General features: G+C 42.9%; 1 protein-coding gene across 2 annotated transcripts; it reads left to right on the plus strand.

The window, feature by feature from the left end:
• Nucleotides 1-2,949: 2,949 nt before the first annotated feature.
• LOC107298848 (ATP-dependent RNA helicase DDX25-like) lies at nt 2,950-15,770 on the plus strand. Of its 2 annotated transcripts, XM_015828213.1 has the most exons (8): nt 2,950-3,085; nt 4,106-4,208; nt 5,903-6,017; nt 7,814-7,991; nt 10,006-10,243; nt 12,238-12,400; nt 13,656-13,844; nt 15,659-15,770. In XM_015828213.1, the coding sequence occupies exons 1-8, from the start codon at nt 3,024-3,026 to the stop codon at nt 15,718-15,720; spliced, it is 1,110 nt and encodes a 369-aa protein (XP_015683699.1). In that variant the 5' UTR covers nt 2,950-3,023; the 3' UTR covers nt 15,721-15,770. The 2 variants fall into 2 exon arrangements, with proteins under 2 accessions (XP_015683699.1, XP_015683698.1); XM_015828212.1 differs by lacking the exon at nt 2,950-3,085 and having other exon boundaries at nt 3,956-4,208.
• The last annotated feature ends 6,303 nt before the right edge of the window (nt 15,771-22,073 follow it).

The raw sequence follows: 22,073 nt of genomic DNA on the forward strand, positions 1-22,073 counted from the left end.
TACCACTATTTGCAAGGAACATTATTAGTTCCTTGCGAATATTGGTATGAGGGTCTAAGTTAGTGGTCCCCAACCTTTCTGACACCAAGGAGCAGTTTTGGAAGAAAAATTATCTTCCACAGACCTGGGGGGGAGAGATATGTGCAACCTAGATCCCGCTCATGCGCAGATGAAGTTTCACTTGCTCGCCTACCACTTGTGTAGCCTGGCTCCTAACAGGCCACGGATTACCTGTCCACGGCGTGAATGGTTGGGGACCCCTGTGTATTTATCTGTGATGTGCATATATCCTATCTATTGATATCTGGAGCTCATTGCTTATTACTTACAGCAGTAGTTCTCAACCTGTGGTCCACGGACCCCTGGGGGCGGCTGTGATGTCACGGGGTCCACCAAAACTTGAAGAAATGTTATGATTTAAATCTTGAATTAGGTCTTGGTGGTCTGTATTTAACACAGGACTGTGTGAAGAAAATGTTGAGAACCACTGATTTCCAGTGTTAACAGAAACTGTACTGTATTAATATTTTTGTATTGATCTGGACAGTGGTATTTAAGATTTTTAAAAATAGCATGGACCAATCTAAAAATGTTCGGAAAATTCCTTTTAAGGATGCCTCTTCAGGAGGAACAACATGAGCTTGGAGACACAGGACGAGAAGGATGATGACAGAGGTAGGATTGTGGATGATATACCTAGCTGTACTTAGCCCTAGCTATGGTTGAAATAATATGCCGGGGTCTTCAAACTTGGCCCTTTTATGACTTGTGGACTTCAACTCCCAGAATTCCTGGCTGAGGAATTCTGGGAGTTGAAGTCCACAAGTCATAAAAGGGCCAAGTTTGAAGACCCGTGCAATACGCCAATGTGTAGATTGGGTCCTTTCAGATTGTGGGCATTTTCCCCGGTAATCAGATATTCCAAAAGTGCTCCCTCCTCTCTTAAAATTGACTACAGGTAGTCTTTGTTAAACAGCCCGTCACTTTTAACAGACCTCCCCAGGAATAATAATAATAATAATAATAATAATAATAATAATAATAATAATAATAATAATAATAATAATAATAATAATAATAATAATAATAATAATAGTGATGATGATGATGATGGTGATGATGGTGATGATGGAAGGGACCTTGGAGGTCATCTAGTCCAACCCCTTGCTCAGGCAGGAAACCTATACCACTTCAGACTTAGAAACTGGATTTGAAGTTAGGCAGCCCCTATGCCCAGGATCTGATTGCATTTTGGTGCTTGGCAACTAGCCCACGTTTTTTGGCTTTTTGCAACATCCTATGGTCACGTGACCAGGATTTACAAAAAAAATTGCTGGAAACCAGCATTTACATCCCGTTGTGAGAAAAAAAACACCCATTTGTGGACAACGGGTATGAAAAAGAAGATGATGGGTACAGAGTGCAAGGTGGCCAAACAGGCAGAGATTGGGGGGGAGTTGAAGCCCCTTGTCGTCCTAAGTGTAGGTGAGCCTCCAAATATCCAAAATTTGGTCATACGACAGCAGAGGGTCTGCAAAGGCCCTAACTTCAGGGACCAGACGTAACTACTGTTGGTTTGGTGCTGCTGTAACTTCAAACAGTTGATAAACAACTGGTCGTTAACCAAAGTCTGTCTATATTCCGGTGTACATCCTTATACAACATATCCAGATTTACACATTGGAGTCAATATATCAAGGCAGAATTTAAGCAAGCTTTACAGATTAACCATTACTTGTTGAACAACTGTCCCTATTGTCTTGTTGCCAAAGATGAAAAGGAAATGCATTTAAATGCAATTCCACTTGATGCTTAGTTCATTTTCTGGTGATTGATAGATTCTTCCCCCCTCCCCCCCAAAAAAGACAAAAGCTGGCTGCCAAAGTTTGTCATTGATGAAGGCATCCGTTAAGATTCGAACTGTATGAGTTTGGCGAAGAAATTGTGAAGCCATTGAGAGGAGCCACCCCTTGGCTTTAGGAAATAAGTTGAGATGGTTTCAATTCAGTCTTCCCCAATTCAGGCAAAGCCAGTTTTGATTCACCTGGCTGACTTTTCTGCTGTAGCATTTAAGGCACCTGCATATATGGCTTAGTGTATAATCCAGCTGGTGGGAAAGGAATATAAACTGGAGCAGGGTAAGAAATAGCAAACACCAGTACTTTTCTTTGGTACAATCTGGTGAAAAAGCCACTGTCCAGGCAGTTTTGAAAAGAAAGGTCTTCCCTTGAGAGGTTCGTATCGGTATATAGTAGCAGCGCCCTCTTCTCTTCCAGGTCCATTTCTTCCAGACAAAATGCTTAACTGGTTTATTTTTCTCCCGTTACCCAGAGAGTTTGGCAGAAATGTCTCTCTTGAATAAGCTGATCCGGAAGTCTCTCGTGGAATCGAGTCATCATGTAGAGATTCTACAACGAGATCCCCAATCACCCCTGTTTTCTGTAACCACCTTTGAAAAGCTGCACTTGTGAGTAATAGAATGTCCAAATCATTATATTTAGCAGGTAGAAAGTCCACAAACAGTTTCCAGTCGCTTATAAAGCTGCCTATAATATATAATAACAGATGGTGAACAGAGGGATTTGAAGATTAGTGTATTGTTCAGCTTAACCAGTTGACTGCTTTTCCTTCTTTCTTCTTTTATGTATGTATACTTGTAAAATGGGGAGAGAATTTACTGTTTTTTTCTTTTCTTTCGACAACCAGGCAGGGTGGATCCTACATGTTAAATGTAGGATCTGGGTTTTTTCCCCCTTTTTTTGCTGTTGTTAGGGTTGAATGTATGCTTTTGTTTCATTTTGTTTGTTTGTTTTACTGTTTTGTATTTCATTTTTTAGAATAAAACAGTAAATATTTAAAAACAATTCCAAATCATTCGCCTTGATGCATTTGTTAATTACTTTTTCTAATAACAATAACAATTCATAACCATTATTAATAATGGTTATGAATTGTTCACCAGTACATTTGTACCCTTTTGGTGTTTTAACAGGAAGCCAGAACTGCTGCAGGGTATTTACGGCATGGGTTTTAACAGGCCATCCAAGATACAGGAAACCGCACTGCCAATTATGCTGGCTGATCCGTAAGTTGGTTTAAAAGAAATTGGAAGGGCCTTGCTTGACTGGTAGCCCAGGAAAACCCTATATCAATTAGGCAGTGACTTCTATTAGCTGACTTGAATGTAGGGGAATCTCACTTTTTTTTTTTTTGCCTTGAAGCTGAACTATTGCATTTTTTACTTGGGGTGTCAAAGATGGTAATTGTGGAAAAAGAATGCTGAACTGGTCCATGGGACTTTGGGGTTCTTATGACCTAAGACAGTGATGGTGAACCTTTTAGAGACCGAGTGCCCAAACTGCAACCCAAAACCCACTTATGCATTGTCAAGTGCCGAGTGGGTGTGGCCCATTGGGTGGGTGTGGCCAATTGTGTGGGGGTGGCTGCGGTGGTAACGGCAGACTGGGTGGGACTAAAAAGTTCAATCAATCAATTCCAACTTTGCAAGAACTTTTTTTTCCCGCAAGAAGTTGAAATTGATTGAATCGTTGTTTTTTTTTGCACACGGCGGAGGCCTAAAGCGAAAAGGTTTTATAAAACCCAGCTGAAGGCCTAGGACTGGGGTGACAGCGCGCGTGCCCACAGAGAGGGCTCTGAGTGCTGCCTCTGGCACCCGTGCCATAGGTTCGCCACCACTGACCTAAGATAAAAGCAAAACAGCTTTTTTTGGGGGGGGGGGATGCGGCTGAGGTGATAATGGGGTATTGTTCCCAAAACAATAGATGGACTTAGGATACCAGATTTATGTTTGCTTTACATATGACCATCCTGTTGGAGAAATCTTTTCAGCTGGTTCAATTTTGTTCATCCTTTGGAATGATATATTTTCGTATATTTTTTTTTTTTTTTTTTTTGGTCTTTCAGGCTTGGTTTTATGGAATGTTCTTCTCCTTAGTTCTCCTTATTTAAATGCCATTTCCACTTTATTTTCTGTCTGTTTCATGTTTAAAAAAAAATCCTCAAGTTGTTTTACTGTTTCCCTTTCTCTTGTTAGTCAGTTGTTCTTTGTTTGTACAGATGTTAATAAAGTAATTTTGTATTTTAGACCCGAAAATCTTATAGCACAAAGTCAGTCAGGGACAGGCAAAACAGCTGCATTTGTTCTAGCTATGCTGAGCAGAACAGACCCAAAGAAGGAATTTCCACAGGTAAAAGTCACTAATTTGGTCATACCTTACTTTCTTCAAGGGCAGTTCACCAATGCTCTTTTGTGAGCAGAGCTTTTAGTATCAACTTGAGTAAGACTGTTTCCTTGCCTTTACTTGACTGAAAAAGATGATAGCAAAAACTTTATAAATAATCTGAGGTTTTGTAAAAAATATATATTTTCCACTCAAATTTTGATGCCTTTGCTTTTTTGGCATATGTTTAATAGCCTAATTTGGGGTTCATGCAGACTGATGCCTTAGTTCTACCCACTTCTTCTCTATAAGGTATAGGGAATTACAGTACATTTTATTTTTCACACACCTAGGAGACAGCTTACAGATATATTTTGGGAATATATCCTGCTATATTTCATTAATGTTAGTGCGTGTGAGCAATATCGCTATGTGGGTGGCAATGAAACAATTCACCCAGACACACTATTTTATTGTACCAACACACATACACACACACTATCAAGCATTTTCCAAACTTGACTGCTAAAAAAAACCATAGGGTGTGAGTGAGAAACTAATTCAAGTAATATCTGCCTTTTTTAATATAATTTGCTCTAGAGTTGTTCATATAGAAAAAGCAGAACTCTTTTAGAAGTTCAAGTACATATTTAGCCAAAGTGTAACTAGTCAGAAAAATACAGATAGTCCTCGACTTAATGACCACGATGGAGGCCAAATTTTTTGTTGCTAAGTGAAACATTTGTTAAATGAATTTTGCCCCATTTTACGATCTTTTGTGCCCCAGTTCTTCAGTGAATCGCTGCAGTCGTTAAGTCATTGACTTTGCTTGTTCAGAAGGTCAAAGGTGATCACATGACCTCGGGATGCTGCCCCCGTCATAAATATGAATCAGTTGCCAAGCGTCTGAATATTTGATCCGGTGACCATGGGGATGCTGCCACGGTCATCAGTGTGACAAATGGTTATAAGTCACTTTTTTTCAGTGCCATCGTAACTTTGAACGGTCACTAAGCAAACTGTTGTAAGTTGAGGACTACCTGTAATGAAGGGTGTAGTCATAAGGTGTGTGGTTATAAGACTCATTCCAGCATGCTATGGCATGCGTCCGCAACCACCTTTCTGTCAAGGTTGAATTGCTCAGATGCCTGCTAACCTCCGTCCACGGACCGTGGGACCTAAGGTCATGAAAGCAGGTGTCTGATGGAGAAGTGGACCGTTCCCATAACAAACCGAAGAGATGTGATTGGGCCACCTGAACACTTGGTGGGTGAGGATTGTGAAAAGCTATGGTTAACTAATCAAATTTTTGTGTGGGAAAACTAGAGTTGGTTTTGCTTCTTCAGTACCGAGATGTGTATTCAATAAAGCTTATCTTTTATGGCACCTCAAAGGCCGTAAAGATTCCTCAGTGTTGAACTGGCTAGCCAGACGGTTGACACTTTCTTAAAATGCAGGAGACTTGCACCCAAATAATCTGCATTTATGAATGCAGCTCCTTTTGAAAGGAAGATGGGAACAATTGCCGGGAGATAGCGATTTCATAAGAGGTAGATGACTTTGTAAGTCATCATTACTCCACAGTCAGGTCATAATTGGAGTCGATGAATGTGAAAACAGCCGATGCCATTGGCATGTCTTGTTGAAGGCTAAATTTAAAATGTGGCTACAGATTGATATTGATAAGTCGTACATTACATTTTTCTTCTCTTGCCTTGAAGTGCCTCTGCCTCTCTCCCACCTTTGAGCTGGCTGTTCAAATTGGACGTGTGGTTGAGAAAATGGGGAGATACTGTGTCAACATAAAGGTTAATTATGCTATTCGAGGCAACATAGGTAAGGATTACTTACATACTGTATAGATTTTTAACCTGCCCTTCCTCCATCACCTTCTGCAAATACATCTTCTGCCTCTCCTAGTTCTTGGCCGTAATCCAGTGTTTCTCAACCTTGACAACTTCAAGAGGTGTGGACTTCAACACCCAGAATTCCACAGGCTGTATTTAGCTATTTATACCCCACCATGGCATTTGGTGATGTTGGCTAAACCATACTCCGCAAATGTCAGAATGCGTCTCCAATAGATGCATATATATTGACAAGAACTTATAAGCTGCTTATTTCATAGTGTGAGTGACATGGTGTAAACTCATTCTCTTCGTCCTTTTTATGAGGTCCAAAGTAGGTAATGCAGTGCCCTTCATATATTCCATATAGTATTAGAAATCCAGTGAGTCTCAGCCAGTGGACCAGTTGTATCTAATTAGGTGTGGATGACAGTCCAAAATATTTGGATGGCACCAAGAGAGCAACTTTGATGCCTTCCTTTTTGAAAAAGAAGACACAAAATCTCTGCATGGCTGTTTCTCTCTCTTTTTGTATTCAAGAAGATTAATAATGTTTATACTCACACTTGTTTTGCTGTCATAGCAATCCTATGGGGTGCCCAACATTCTCTTCAATTTCTTCCTTTGGTATGAAATTGACTTGGAGACCCTAAGGAGAAATTTCCTGACAGCTAGAACAATTTTTTATACAATACTAGCTGTACCTGGCCATGTGTTGCTGTTGCTCAGTCTGGTTAATGTTGCTGTAGCGTGTGTTGCTTTTACGTCCAACAGATGGCGCTGTTTTTTTAAAAAAGCATGTTTTTACCTGTCACAGGTGTGACATCTATATAATATAGGTATATAAAAACACGCGTGTATTCGAATGCAACATTGTGTCAAAATTTCAAAGCAATCTGTGAAGAACTTTCGGAGATTTAAGATTTTGAACAAACGGACATTTACATTTTTATTTATATAGATTGTATTGGGTTTTATAAGGTTGGGGAAGGGATAGGGGTAGATACAACAATGGGGTTGCCCCCAATAACATTTCCAAGCTTAGCAGACTATTGTCCGGGTACATATATTCGATAACAGTAATTAATGTAATAGTAAATAGCTATAGTAAATAAGAAAAACAGTAATCATAAAGAGTATCAATTATTACATATCATTCTTCATATTAAATATCACAATCATTTCTTGCTAGTTTGTTTTGCTAACCATTGGTAAAAAAATTTCCCATGTTTTAAAATAGACTGAGTCTTCTTTCTCTTTAATCTCTAAGGTTAGTCTGTCCATTTCTGCACATTCTAAAAATTTTCCTAATTATGGTCTCATCAGATGGTATATTTTCATTTTTCCAATATTGGGCAAATGCTATTCTCACTGCTGTCAATATGTGTAATATTAAATAGTCATTCTCCTTTCCATATTTGGCTCCTAATATTCCTAACAAAAACAATTCTGGTTTGAATCTGACAGCTAGAACAATTAATCAGTGGAACGGTTGCCTCCCACGATGGAGGTTTTTAGAAACAGATTGGACAATCGTGTGTTTGAAATGGTATAGCGTTTCCTGCTTGAGCACAGGGTTGGACTAGAAGACCTCGCAGGCCCCTTCCAATCTGTTGTTCTGTTGATTCGAAGTTCCTAATTATCCAGTCTATTCAATTTCATAGTTCCCTCATTCTGAACCAGACCAAAGAAAAACAACGTCACAAAAATACTACTACATAGTCTTAAAGTTTCTTTATTGCAGACAAATAATGGTTTTTTTTTACATAAATATGTTCTTCTTAGTTCCAAGGGGGAGTCCAGTAAGAGAACAAATAATAATTGGAACGCCAGGGACCCTGCTAGATTGGTGTTTTAAGCTAAAGCTTTTTAATATGAAGAAGATCAAAGTGTATGTGCTGGATGAAGCAGATGTTATGATCGATAAACAGAATTTCTTGGATCAGAGTGTTCGTATCCAGAGGTAAAATATGTTTTTTTTTCTTCCTGAATTAGGGTTTCTTTTCCACTATTAAAAATGCTGAATATTTAACTTTTCCCCACTTGACTCAATGCCACACATTCATCCAGTTGTAAAAATACAGATCATATAAATAAAAAAAACTTTCATGGATTTATATTATTTAGAAAGTCTTTAAGATTCTCATCTCTGCCAGGGCAAAAGTAGATCTCAGGTTCAACAAATGCTGCTTTATGTGGTATGGAATAAAAGCATGGATGTGTTGGCACTTCTGCCTACAAGCTTCGCGGGAAGCAGGGTTGATCAACAACTTTTGGTGCACCCTATTTGTCATGGTATCTGCTGTAAAATCACCCAGGTTACTGGTCATTTCAATTATACGATGCCCCTCTTAAAATTCCTGTACCGGATTTCTTCTCCATGTGCCGTCTTCCTGTCTCCGATTTGAGAGCTTTCTAGGTTCTTGTTTCTTCTGCCCCATGGAGTCAACGGACCATTTCTCTGTTTATCCCATGACCATAAAATCTAGGGCAGGGGTAGGCAACCTTGGCTCTTTTATGACTCGTGGACTTCAACTCCCAGAATTCCTGAGCCAGCATGGCTCAGCTTGGAAACCTCTCCCTTTCCCCTCAGCATGGCTGGCTCAGGAATTCTGGGAGTTGAAGTCCACGAGTCATAAAAGAGCCAAGGTTGCCTACCCCTGATCTAGGGCCTTCCAGATGTTCTGGTTGCCATCAACTGAACCAGCATGGCCCATAGTGAGGGATCATGGATACTGCAGTCCAAATAGACCTTTGCTAATCTTTGAGCTACGAAATTACTACCAACAAGAGCTTGATGGCACAGGGGTTAGAATGAAGTATTGCGGGCTAATTCTACCCACTGCCAGGAGTTTGATCCTGACCGGTTTGAGGTTGACTTAGCTTTCCATCTTTCCAAGGTCGGTAAAATGAGGAGCCAGATTGTTGGGGGCGAAATGCTGACTCTGTAAACAACTTAAGAGAGCACAGCTGTAAAGCACTGTGAAGCGGTATATTTATTTGGAATTTATTTATTTGGAAAATTTATATTGCTGCTTACTCATGGTGACTTACAGGAAATAAAAACACAATATCAAAGAAATAAAAATAAAATAAAAATAATAAAATAATAACCCCCACTCTGGCAACACACACTCATACCAGCCGTTTCATGGGCTCCATCCCACTCTGGGCTCCCCAGGACTGCTGGCAAAACCACGTCTTCGGGGCCTTCCGAAAGAGTGTCAATGTGGGGGCCAATCTGACATCTGATGATGTTCCAGAGGGAGGGAGCCACTGCAGAGAAGGCCCTTCTTCTGCCAGATGTATGTCCTTAGGGGACGGGACCCACAACGTTCCTTGCCTCCCTGCTGTAGTGGGTCGGGTGGATGTGACCGGCAAGAGACGGTCCCTCCAATAACCTGGTCCCAAGCCATGAAGGGCTTTAAAGGTGACAACCAGTATCTTGAATTGCACCCGGAAGCAAATCGGCAACCAATACAGCTCCCGCTAGAGAGGTGACCCATGTGCACACCGAGGATTTACACAAAACCGTGCGGGCTGCTGCATTTTGCACCAATTGGAGCTTCCCGGTGCTTTGTATATAGTCTTAAGTCTAGACCAGGGGTGGGGAACTTTGGCTCATGCTGGCTCAGGAATTCTGGGAGTTGAAGTCCACGAGTCATAAAAGAGCCAAGGTTCCCCACCCCTGGTCTAGACTAAGTCTAATTGCTATTGATATAGTGCTGTCAGTTGAATATGGCCAATGCAGATCTTGCTGAGGAGCAGTTTTCTGTCGTTGGAAACCCCAAAGATCAAATTTGGAAACCTTGTGTATGTAAAACCCCTGAGCTGCAGGCTCTTTAAAAACAGATTCATTTATGGCAATGTTGGCAAAGGGCTGGTGCAGAACAGTTCCCTTTGGGTATTTCATATCGGCTCTTTCGATCCCTACATGTTGGAACTCTTCTTTCTTTAAAAAAAAAAAATCTCCGCAGATCTTTATCGTCAGATTGCCAGCTGCTTCTCTTCTCGGCAACCTTCGAACCGCCGGTACTCAAGTTTGCCCAGCGCATCATCCCTGAGCCCAACATCATTACCCTCCGCCGGGAAGAGCTGACCCTCAGCAATATCAGGCAGTATTACTTTGAGTGTGAGAATAAGGAAGACAAATTCAGAGCCCTGTGCAACCTCTACGGCAGCATCACTATCGGCCAGGCCATCATTTTCTGCCAGGTAAGGTGCTCTCCTGTCCTCCCATCAAGGTAAAAACCTGTTGTGATTCCTCGCCAGCCAGTGGACCCGGCAGCTGAGTCTGGGGAATCAGAGGAGGAGGAGGAGGGGGGTCTGGAGTGACATCAGAGTCATAGGAAGACTTTGAGGAGCTCCAAGACTTAGAGTCTGACGAGGAGCCTGGCCCCTCTACTCGCGCTCAGGCTGAGACACAGCTGTGCTGGGAGTCTGAGTTGGACAGTGATGAATCACAGTTGGGAGATATCCAGGATGCCCGTAAATGCTGGCAAGAAAAGAGAGTAGAGGAATGCAATGGGCGGCTCTAAAGGCAAAGGAGAAGGCATTAGGAAGCCACGCCTTGGCTGCATAATAAAAGGGGAGGTGTGGGAGGTGCTGGTTGCCGAAGGCAACCGTTTGTGTTGATTGAGTTTCTGTGAACTGTATTTTTTTTGCCTTGGACATTGACTCAGGTCTGGGAATAAAAGGGGACTGGTTTTTTCCTGCGGTTCCAGCCTGCTTGTTGGAAGAAGGGTTTCTCCTTGTGAGTTTAACAAGGACTCACATAGGCTGGACAGAACAAAACCGTTCTAGGAATCCAAAGTCAAACAAGCCCAGGATGGCTTGTATTATAAAATTACGGTAATAAAATCTTGCAAGTCTGAAAGTTTTCCCCCCCCCCTTCCTTCCCTTCATAGAATAATGGAGGGTTTTATCTGAGATTTTTATACAGGTAGTCCTCCGACTTACGACCACAACGAAGCCCAAAATTTATGTTGCTGAGAAATTTGTTAAGTGAGTTTTGCCCCATTTTTACGACTTTTCTTGCCACAGCTGCCTGATATTGCTGAATCCACTGCAGTTGTTCAATTAGTAACACAGTTGTTAAGTGAAATTGGCTTCCCCATTCACTTTGCTTGTCAGAAGGGGGATCACGTGACCCCGGGACACCGCAACCATCGTAAATCTGAGTCAGGTGTCAAGCGTCCAAATATAAGTCACGTGACCGTGGGGGTACTGCAACACTCATAAGTGTAAAGAACAGTCCCAAGTCACTTTTTTCAGTGCCGTTGTAACTTTGAATGGTGACTAAATGAAGTGTTGAAAGTCGAGGACCACATGTACACATTACAGTTCTGTTCCTGACTCAGGTTTCTGTTATCCAAGCATTGTCTTGGTAGCAGCTTTTCTTCCTGTTCCTCCTTTCCTTCTGCCCGTTAACATCTGGCCAGCATTTGGCTGGATTCAGGCATCTTCCTGCAGATGTCAACGCTGCTAACATCGGATGTTTTTGCATTGACAACAGATGGAAATGTAGCCATCTTTTACCTTTTGCTTTTAGGTTAGATGATGCTGGGAGGGGGGATGTGAACGAGAGTTCAGCTAGACATAACACTAAACCTAGCGTGAGAAACAAGGTTATTGTAACCAGAGCTGATAAGGAATTGGCGGGCTGGAGAACTGGAGAGGAGGCCCGCACTTCAAGCTAATTGGGGAATGTGATTTATGACTGTTAATTGGAGGAGGGAATTGTGCTTTGATACTATGTGCTCAAGGGAGGGGAATTCAGTTTTCTGCTTCGATTATGCAGTGCCAATGTTATGCTACTCAAAATAAAGATTCTTTAAGGTAAACAATGCCTCGAAGTTTCATCTGTTGGAACCATGACAGCAGATATGTCACCACTAAATCTGGGACATAGTCATGCATTGCCAAGCACCCAAAGAGGGAACAGCATTTTCAGTTGGTTTATATTGATGCAGAAATGTCATCCTTGTTAACAATGGCCATTAGATACAGAAGAAGAATGAAGAGTGAATTGCTGTGGTAAGTTGCTTCCTGGCTTCCTTGTTTTTATTTATTGCCTCTCATCCTGAAGCCTATCTCTATCGGGCGGGTTATAAAGGAATACATTACAGTACATCAAAAACGCAACCGGCGGACTGTCTATTCCAGGGCTTCCCTTTGTGGCATGCTCTTTTCTTGTATACTTTTGACAGACTCGCTACAATGCTAAATGGCTGTACCACGCCCTAAAAACAGATGGGCACCAAGTGTCCCTCCTGATCGGGGAACTGACAGTTGAAAAGCGGGCAGAGGTGATCCAGCAGTTCCGCGATGGGAAATACAAAGTTATCATCACAACCAACCTCTGCGCCAGAGGTACAGTTCTAGTAATAATAATAATAATAATAATAATAATAATAATAATAATAATAATAATAATAATAATAATAATAATAATAATAATAGTAAAGTTGGAAGGGACCTTGGAGGTCATCGAGTCCAACCCCCTGCTCAGGCAGGAAACCCTACACCATTTCGGACAAATGGCTGTCCAGTCTCTTCTTAAAAACTTCCAGTGTTGGGGCATTTACCGCTTCTGGAGGCAGGTTGTTCCACTGGTTAATTGTTCTAACTGTCAGGAAGTTTCTCCTTAGTTCTAGGTTGCTTCTCTCCTTGATTAGTTTCCATACGTTGCTTCTTGTCCTGCCTTCAGGCGCTTTGGAGAATAGCTTGACTCTCTCTTCTTTGGGGCAGCCCCTGAGATATTGGAACACTGCTATCATGTCCCCCCTCGTTCTTCTCTTATGGCCCTGGGTCACCTAGGCAGAGGCAGCCATCGATAGAGTCCTTTATTGCTCTGTTAAATGCCACAACAGATGGCCCTACAACAGCCAGTATGGCTCCACCCCACACTTCCCTGAAGGCAGCCACCCACAAACAAAAACCAGTAAACAAAACCAATTCGCAAAGGTTCAAAGGCCAAAGACAAGTCCACAAGGCCAAAGGTAAATCACAAGGCAAAAGGCAAGTCCATGAGGCAAAAGGCAGTCGTCAAGGCAGGGGCAAAATCACTCGAGTCAAGGCTGAGTTTTTCCGAAGCCAGGGGAGTTGTAAGCCAAAGCCAACAATTGTTCCTGATAGAGACAAAATCTCTCCTCCCGTCCCCAACGTCTCCTTAAGTCAACCCACATCAAATGTTGCTTTTGAGGAGGGGCAGGGCGACTTTGTCCCGAGTAGCCCCGTTGATCTTCTTTGAGCTTCCTTAGCTCTATTCTCCGTGTCCTTGGATTGAGTGGGGGAGGCAGCTGTTCCTCGTCAGAGGGGATCTGCTGCCTCTCAGCACCACCGCATTGGTCTGCAGTCAATCTTCCCCTGTGTCTGTGAGGTCAAATAGCTCTCTGTACGGTCAGCCACCTCCCCCAATGCCTGAAGGGCCTGGGACAGCATCATCCTCAGCCCCTGGGCCTCTCCAAGCATTCCATGGGAAAGGTGCCATCCCCGCTGGATGGTTCCGGTTCCAACTCCTCCTCCCAACTGGGTTCTGATGGGGCCATGACACCCTCGTTTTGGCTGCTGTTCATCACCAGGCAGGTCAGCTGTAAAGATCCTCTTTGTTTATATTTCTCCCTAGGCATTGACGTGATGCAAGTCACCATCGTGGTGAACTTTACCTTGCCTACAACAGTGTTCCATGCGCCTGACTTTGAGACCTACCTCCACCGCATCGGTCGAGCTGGCCGGTTTGGGAAGAACGGTCTGGCGTTCAATATGGTGGAGAGGCAAAACTTACCTCTTCTGTTCGAAATCCAGGACCACTTCAGTGAGTGTGATGTGTCCCCTGGGCCAATTAAACCACAAGTGTGGGGAATCCAATATATAAACGTAGCAGGTTCATCAGCTTTTAGTTTGCACCCGAGCTGTAGAGTGGGGAAGCTCTGAAGGCTGCAGTGCTTGGTGGGTCAGAGGCACCAAGAGACAGAATTGCCTCCCTTTAATTTGACGGTAATTCTTAATCTCGTTTACTTTAAATCAAGGGTGTCAAACTCAATTTCATTGAGGGCCGCATCAGCATTGCAGTTGCCCTTGGGGGGCCAGGTGGGTGTGGCCAGGGTGAGTGTGGCCTACTGGGTGGGCGTGGCCAGCTCTACATCGTTCGCGTCAAGGGTGCCTGTGGGGGCCTGGGCAGTAATGGGACAGATCTGAGGGTCTCTGGCAGAAGGGGGTGGGACCGGGGCAAGCGCCAAGGCATGGTCCATTTCTTCATTCCTCACAAAGGGTGACACCTCCCTAGCATGCACCCAGGGGGTGGGGCTGACACGGCAGGGGCTGGTTCCTCGCTGTTTCTAGATGGCCTTGTGGAGCTAAGACTGAATGCATTTCAGCATAGATGGCCACCACAAAATTGTATATTGGCTCCTGGCTGGCCTGGGCCAGGGCCAAGGCAGTGGGGGCCGTTCCCTCACTGTTTCCAGGATGGCTTCACAGGCCACATGAAACCACTGCGGGCCGCATCCGCCCCCCGGGCCTTGTGTTTGACATGTCTGCTTTAAATCAAGTGGCCATTTTTCTGAGCAGGTGGACCTCTTGCAAACATTGCTGCCTACAGCCATGCAGGGTCTGAATTTCTTAGAATGCCTACCAAGGACCCACACCTCACCTATCATTGGCCCCATCACAAGGCCCTCACCAGATGTGACCCTCCCATCACAAGATCCTGACGTGACCCACACCTGACCCATCACTAGACCATCACAACCCTCACCCGATGTGACCCACACCTGACCCCTCACAAGACCCATTCCAAGACCCTCACCTGACGTGACCCTCCCATCACAAGACCCTCACCTGACATGACCCTCTCATCACAAGACTTACTGACCACACAAAGCCCTTATAAACAGAAGAATACCAACACCGACATTCCCCAAATTCAGCTGAAGAGATTATTTAGCCTGGTAATGAAACGTTCGGAAACCAACCCACAAGCTCGGAGAACGAACCTCCACCTTCAGCCTACAGAGGTCTTGTTGGGGACAGAGGCGTTCTTGAAAACAGCTCACCTTAGCCACAGGTGTTTTGCATTTTCTTTTCATTAGAAGGGTGTAAAAATAGGATGTGGAACCTGGCAGGCAGAAAGAGTAGCGTAGGCAGTGCTGTTTCACAAACTTCAGAAGATGTACAGATAGTCCTCAACATACGACCGCAATTAATTGCCAAATGAGAAATTTGCTGAGTTTTGCCCCATTTTACAACTTTTCTTGCCACATTCGTTAAGTGAATCACTGAATTTGTTCAATTGCTAACATGGTTGTTAAGTGAATCCGGCTTCTCCCATTGACTCTTGCTTGTCAGAAGGTCGCAAAAAGGGAATCACGTGAACCTGGGACACGGCAACCGTCATAAATGTGAATCAGTTGTCAAGCATCCGAATGTAAATCACGTGACTATAGGGGGATGCTGTAAATGTCGTAAGTGTGAAAAATGGCCATTGGTCCCTTTTTTCCAGTGCCGTTGTAACTTCGAACGTCACTAAACAAAATGTTGTTAAGTGGAGGACTGCCTGTCTCTACTGCAGTTCAGCGGCTTAGGTGCCTTTCCCAAAAAGTCAGCTGCAAATTTATTTCTTCTTTTCAGAGATCTTGATCCAACGCCTGGATCCAGAGGATATGGAAGCCCTGGAAAAAATAGAAGACTGAAGCCTTAATGATTTTGTAGAAGACACTTTTTGCCCAGATGTATTTTGCTTTGTCAAATTAAAATGAAAATTGTCTTGTTCCTGTATTTTTATTTTTATTTTTTGCTTCTGCAAACTGCTAGGGCAGTGCATAGAATGGCTCAACACGATTTAGCAGGAAGAGCCCGGAGCTTAACAAACCATTGATCTCAAATGTCTATGGAGATTCTCAGGCATCCAGGTCATGTGGAGGTCCCAAAGGTGCTTTTTTTCAGGAGGCAACTGGACTTTGTTTGTTTTCCTTTTGAAGACATTTTGCTTCTCATCCAAGAAGCTTCTTCAGCTCTGACTGGATGGTGGGGAAGGGAAGGATTTATACTCCTGGCAGACAGCTGGTCATTTGCATTCTTTTAGAGAGTCGTTGAGACCACCTGGAGGTTTATCTATAATAATAATAATAATAATACTAATAATAATAATAATAATAATAATAATAATAATAATAATAATAATAATAATAATAATAATAATAATAATAATAATAAAGTTGGAAGGGACCTTGGAGGTCATCTAGTCCAACTCCCTGCTCAGGCAGGAAACCCTATACCATTTCGGACAAATGGCTGTCCAGTCTCTTCTTAAAGACTTCCAGTGTTGGAGCATTCACCGCCTCCGGAGGCAGATTGTTCCATTGGTTAATTGTTCTAACTGTCAGGAAGTTTCTCCTTAGTTCTAGGTTGCTTCTCTCCTTGGTGAGTTTCCATCTGTTGCTTCTTGTCCTGCCTTCAGGCACTTTGGAGAATCTGTGTCCCCAGGATCACCTGAGTGGTGCAAATGGGTGTAGGAGCCTTCTTGGAACTGTCCAAGGACTGTATGTAGACTGGAGATAGATGATGTTCTATCCCTCCCCTTCTGTTGAGAGAGGGCTGTTCAGTTTTGACATAGTTGGCCTCTTTTCAAAGAAAAACAAGAAAGTCCACTTTGCCTCTTGGAAAAGCACCTTTGAGACATGATTATAAAAATCCCTTATTATCTACCTAGATGCACTGTCATTTTTTTTTACAGCGACGTGAGTATGAGTATACAATAATTTGGGGGTTTTTTTTCTGAGAAAATTGAGGAACTCGGTGATTCACACTATCAAGTTGTTTTTGACTTAAATGTGTTAGTTCCACATGTCAAATATTTCCATTACACGTTTGGATAGTATTCCAACAATCAGTTGTTCCAGGATCATGCCTATCCTTAGATCCAAATGCATACGATATTTGACTTTGAGGACGCTCAATCTATGCTAAATCTGGATCATTTGAGCTAAAGTTTTAGGTTAACAAAGTTAAGACTGTTAGAAGAGAGTTTAAGAAGAGGTAATTAATCTACTTGCCTCTAGGTGTCAGTAGCTGCTTGTATTAAAAGCTGAGTTACAGGAAAGTTTGATTTAAAGAGATTATGTTTGTATGTATGTTTTTTTTTAAAAAATCCCTTCTATTTGTGGTCTGTTTCCTATTTGTGGTTATAAGTCACTTTAGTGCCATTGTAACTTTGAACAGTCACTAAACGAACTGTTGTAAGCTGAGGACTACCTATATTAATTATTTGTGGTTCCCAGATGTCCATGCAGAGGTTTTTCAGGCTGCATTTGCAGATAACCGGCATTGACTTCTCTGTTCAAACCCTGGTTTTTTTTTCCCCTCTTCCTTGATCTTGTACTTTGCTTCCTGAAAAGGAAACTTAAAATATTTCATGGCCTCTGGGATGGTTTCTTGGAGATTTTAGGAAGCGGCCAAGATGCTATTTAAATACTCAAAACCAGTGCTTTTTTTGTAAAAAAAATAAAATAAAAAAAGGTGCCGGAACTCACACACGTCATACAACCTGCCTTGCCTACCCTACAAAGTTCCATCCAAAAAAGGTGCCGGAACTCCGTTCTGGGCGTTCTATGATAAAAAAAAAAAACCCTGCTCAAAACTATGCATTTACTCCTTGCATTCTCTCTCCGCTATTTTTAACACAAGCGCCTCATGAAACATCTGAACTCTAGTTGCTGGTGCGTTGCGATCAACGCTCTAGTTTAAGAAATGTGTGTTAACTCCCTTTAAAGCAGAGGTTCCCAACCTTTTGGGCAACAGGGACCGGTTCCATGGAGAGAGGTTTTTCCACGGACTGGAGGGGGCGAGGTTTTGTGTGCTGCCTGCATCCCGCAATGGGGCTTTGCTTGTGTGTGCGGACCGGTTGCTGGCGTGCTGCAGCCCGGTACCGGTCCACAGACCGGGGGTTGGGGACCCCTGGTTTAAAGCAAAATTATAAAAGGATTCTTTGAGCATCCCTTTTTCCCAAGGTCAGAGTTTGTGTTTCTGCTTGTTTTTAATCATATCGACAGCAGTGTGGGCTGCAAAATGGGCAGAAAACTGAAACATTTCCCCCTTTTTATTTTTTCCCACTTCTCCCACAAACGTTCCGCTTTGAGCCATGCTTTTCTCAGCAGACTTCGTGCAGCTGGCATTCGGATCCATGCAAAGTTGATTCCGCTGGACGTGGTCGTCCTTCCTAGGCGTGGCTGGAGCCTTGAGTTGCATCATGCAAGTTCTGCTGCAGTGAACCCGGAGCTGGCACGAAGAAAGAGAACAGTTTGAGAGTCTTGCAGAGACAAGTCTGCATAACCCTTACACGCACCATCCACCCACCCCCAGCCCCGGGGAATTGGATCGTTGGCACCGGGGCACACAGCTGATACAGCCAATTGCCTGCTACATTGGTGGCCTGTGAATAAACATGGCACGGGAGACTGAAAAACACAAACCCCAGGACATTCTCCTTTTTTTTTCTTGCACAGAATAAATAATGTTGAGCAATAAAAGGATCACTAGTAAGCGTTTTGCTTGGTGAAACCCTGTCTCCCGCAGTGTGAAAAAAATAGAAGGAAGAAATTGTCCGGAAGAGAAAGAGTAGCTAAGGGAAACACGGAATATTCTGCACTTGTGTTTCTACTAGGCTGCGTTCACCTACTGTGTGCTAAGTCACGGCTTTGAAGAAGCCGCTACTGGTTGAGTTCACACAACCTTCCAGGTCATAACGCGAAGCAGGACCGTTGTGCTTAGACCCATCTTCTCCACTCTGGATGGATTTCCACCGACAGATTTTTCTCAGCCTGAGTGCCCATGGCTGAGAATTTGGGCAGCTCAAAACGAACTACACCCATTTCAACTGCCCAAGTTTGGAAAAGCTGTGGGAAATTCAGACCAGACAAGCAGCAACGTTAATCTCCATCCATGATCTGCCTTCTCCCATCTTACTCTTTGGCACTGAACCAGAAGAACGGTGTTAGAAGACAAATTTCACAACTAGTCTTATCATTAGCTGAGACCTTGATTCATACTCTGTACATAGTTAACTCTTTCAGAATCATAAAACAACTGGGTTTGTCCAGTTCAGGGGTGTCTACAAAGGGAGCTAGGAGCTAACAGCTCAGAGATCCCCTCCCTCTGCATGGGAAATATTTTGAGTTTGCCCTTTGTACATGAGTTGTGCACCCATTGTGTTAAACACAGCTGGCTTAGCCATATTTGATTGAATAAACCACGATCAGCTGGGTTCAATGGTGGGATTCAGCCAGTTTGCACCACTTCGGCAGAACCGGTAGCTAATTTTTTTTGTTGCCCAGGCCCAGAATGGACTTCCGGAAGTGGCATCCACACAGAGAACCTGTTGTTCACATATTTGAATCCCACCACTGGCTGGGTTGACATAACACACTAAGAAAAACCGACCAGCAACATTTAGGCTTAGAGCTTTGGAGGAATCCATTTGTCCCCAAATCGTGTCGTTTTCTGTCGCTAAGTCTCTCCCCAGAAATCAAAGCCACAATGGGCCAAGTTGTAAACAGCGCTTAAAAGATATTGCAGAGACGTGCTCAAAAACTCACCCTCTTTAAGTCAAGCTTATGCTCTTCCTACAACTTCCCTTTACTTCTGCATCTCCCTTTCCTTTCTCTCCCCCCCTTCTCTACATTACTTGAACAATTCCTGCCTTTATATTGCCAGCATCTCCGTTTCCACAACTGCCCCGTGTCATATGTAGATAATCAGCAGGCCTGTGGCAGAGCAGGAATGATAAACTGTTTTTTTTTAAAATTCAATAAAGTTAGTGGAGAACATTGGAACCAGCTGTAGGGTTGAGTCTGCAATTCCGGCTGGAATGGACAAGATATTGCTAAGCTTATCCCATAGACACACATTTGCTTTGGATGATTGAATGCGCAGCAGGATAGCCAAGAGACTTATTATTAATAGGTGAGGAAGTCTCAGATTCAGATCTTGTCACTGCTGTCAATTAACAAGGTGGCTTCAGGCAAGCCGATTCCAGAGCCTGTCCCACCTTCCCCAAATCATCTGCATAAAAAGGAAAATATTTCTTTTTAAGGCGCAACAAAGCATAGCATCGCACCTTGAAGATTAAAACTGTTATTAAGATGTCTGTTATTGGTCCTGAAACGTTAAGAAATGATAAAGGAGTTTAAGAAGAAAAATAAAGAGGCAAAAATAACGTGCGGGGCTTTGGCCATGAGCAGTTATGAAACAATATTTGGGTGCAACACCGACATTTTAACAGAATAGAAAGATTGACCCGTGGCATGGAAGGATTAAAGGAATAAAAGGATTAAAGAAATTAAAAAGAAGATTTGTCCCTGTTCAAAATGCAAAAGGAAGACAAAAAAAACAGTTCACGAAAACTGGTGTTTTTTTAACAAGATTTATTAGTTGGAAAAGGTGCTGCTGTACCAGATTCCTCCTAATTTTTTTGCTACCATAGACCAACAGGGCTTGCCTCCTGTCTGTTCATAGGAGTGTCCCTGAAATGAGCATTTTTCAGGAAAAAAGTCAACATGTATGTTTTAAAATTGGATATTAAAGAAAAGCATCCTAGAGCCTTCTTGCCTTTGAATTGTTGTGGGCTCTCTGATCAGCTAGTACAGGTGTTGTTTATACACAATGCAGTAGGTAGTTCTAGCTGAAATTGATACTTTGGATCCTCGGATTGTACAATTATCAGCATCGTCATCATTCACCTCATCATCAACAAACACACCAGATGACCCACCACCATCCTGATTACATTCTGCTTGATAGATTTATGAGAAACTAACGGATTCCTTTTACTAAAAAACAGGTGTTCCCAAGCAGGTAACTTTCTGCTGTTGAGGGAAAGGCACAATTTATGTGATTGCATTCTTCCAGCAGCTACAAATGACACTGCCTTAGTCTCAGCTTGTGCATCCTGTATCCACCTTAACAACTGGTGATAAATGGACAGACATTTGTGTCTTTCTCCATATTCTCACCTAGTGACCTTTAAAGGGGAGAGGGAGAAGGAGAGGGAGAGGGAGAGGGAGAGAATGGATCAATATACAGAAAACGGAAAGAGATAGAATTGATGGCTAGAGAGAAGATGGATGGATGGATTAAATGAGAGAGAGAGAGAGAGATGCTTTGTGAATGATAGCCCATGTGAATTAACTCAGAGCGAATTATCTCTCTCCATTCTCATCTGTAGGAGAACATTTGAGTCCCAACTCCTATTTCAATGTCAAGATGATTTGACCCTTGAGAGTGATCTCCCCTTTCATGTCTGCATTTTCATTATGTCCCTGATCTTGTTTCCCTCATGATATTTTGCACTTTTATCGCCTGAAAAACCTTGAAGGCTTTGGTGGATGGCAAGGAAGCTCCTGCTGCTTTTTTAATGCCCTTGTGATTTCAGTCAAGGGGTTGGATTTCCCCCTCAACTGTTCTCACGCCGAGCGTTTGTGTCTGGAAAAAAAAAGTCACTCCTGGTCTTCTGTTTACTCCGAGTACCTAAATAACATCTGTGCTCTGCGAACGATATCTTAACTTTTTAATATATTGGATGGAGGCTTTGCTTTCGATGACTTACTAAACAAGCCGATTAAGACAGTCAAAAGAAGAGGAGAAGGAGCTGTTGGGAAAGAGCTGGATTCCAAATTCCTAGGTGTTATTTACCCAAAAGAGTGAAGAAAGAAGGCATGTCATCATTGCAAACCTGCCTTGGCGCGGCCCTCTTCTTACCGCAGACTTTCTATCTGTTCAATCGTGCCAAAGTTCCCTCTAAAGACAAGACAACCATTAGTCTCCAGACACTGACAGAAGTACCTTTAGGGGAACCAACGGGGGTGGCGGTGCAGCTGGCTTGTCTTCCCTTTTTAAAACTTAATTAATTCCCTGCATATCGATCTGCTGAGATCTGATGTCATTATTTCCAGGAGACGCTGACTGTGCTTGCAAGCCCAACAGAGTCTCTACCAGATTCTTGTCAGAAAAGCAAATTATCTCTTCTCTTCTCTCTCTTTTTTTTTTGCCA

Source organism: Protobothrops mucrosquamatus, unplaced genomic scaffold (genome assembly GCF_001527695.2).
Source record: "Protobothrops mucrosquamatus isolate PMUCROS unplaced genomic scaffold, P.Mucros_1.0 scaffold4326, whole genome shotgun sequence".
Classification (NCBI taxonomy): Eukaryota; Metazoa; Chordata; class Lepidosauria; order Squamata; family Viperidae; genus Protobothrops; species Protobothrops mucrosquamatus.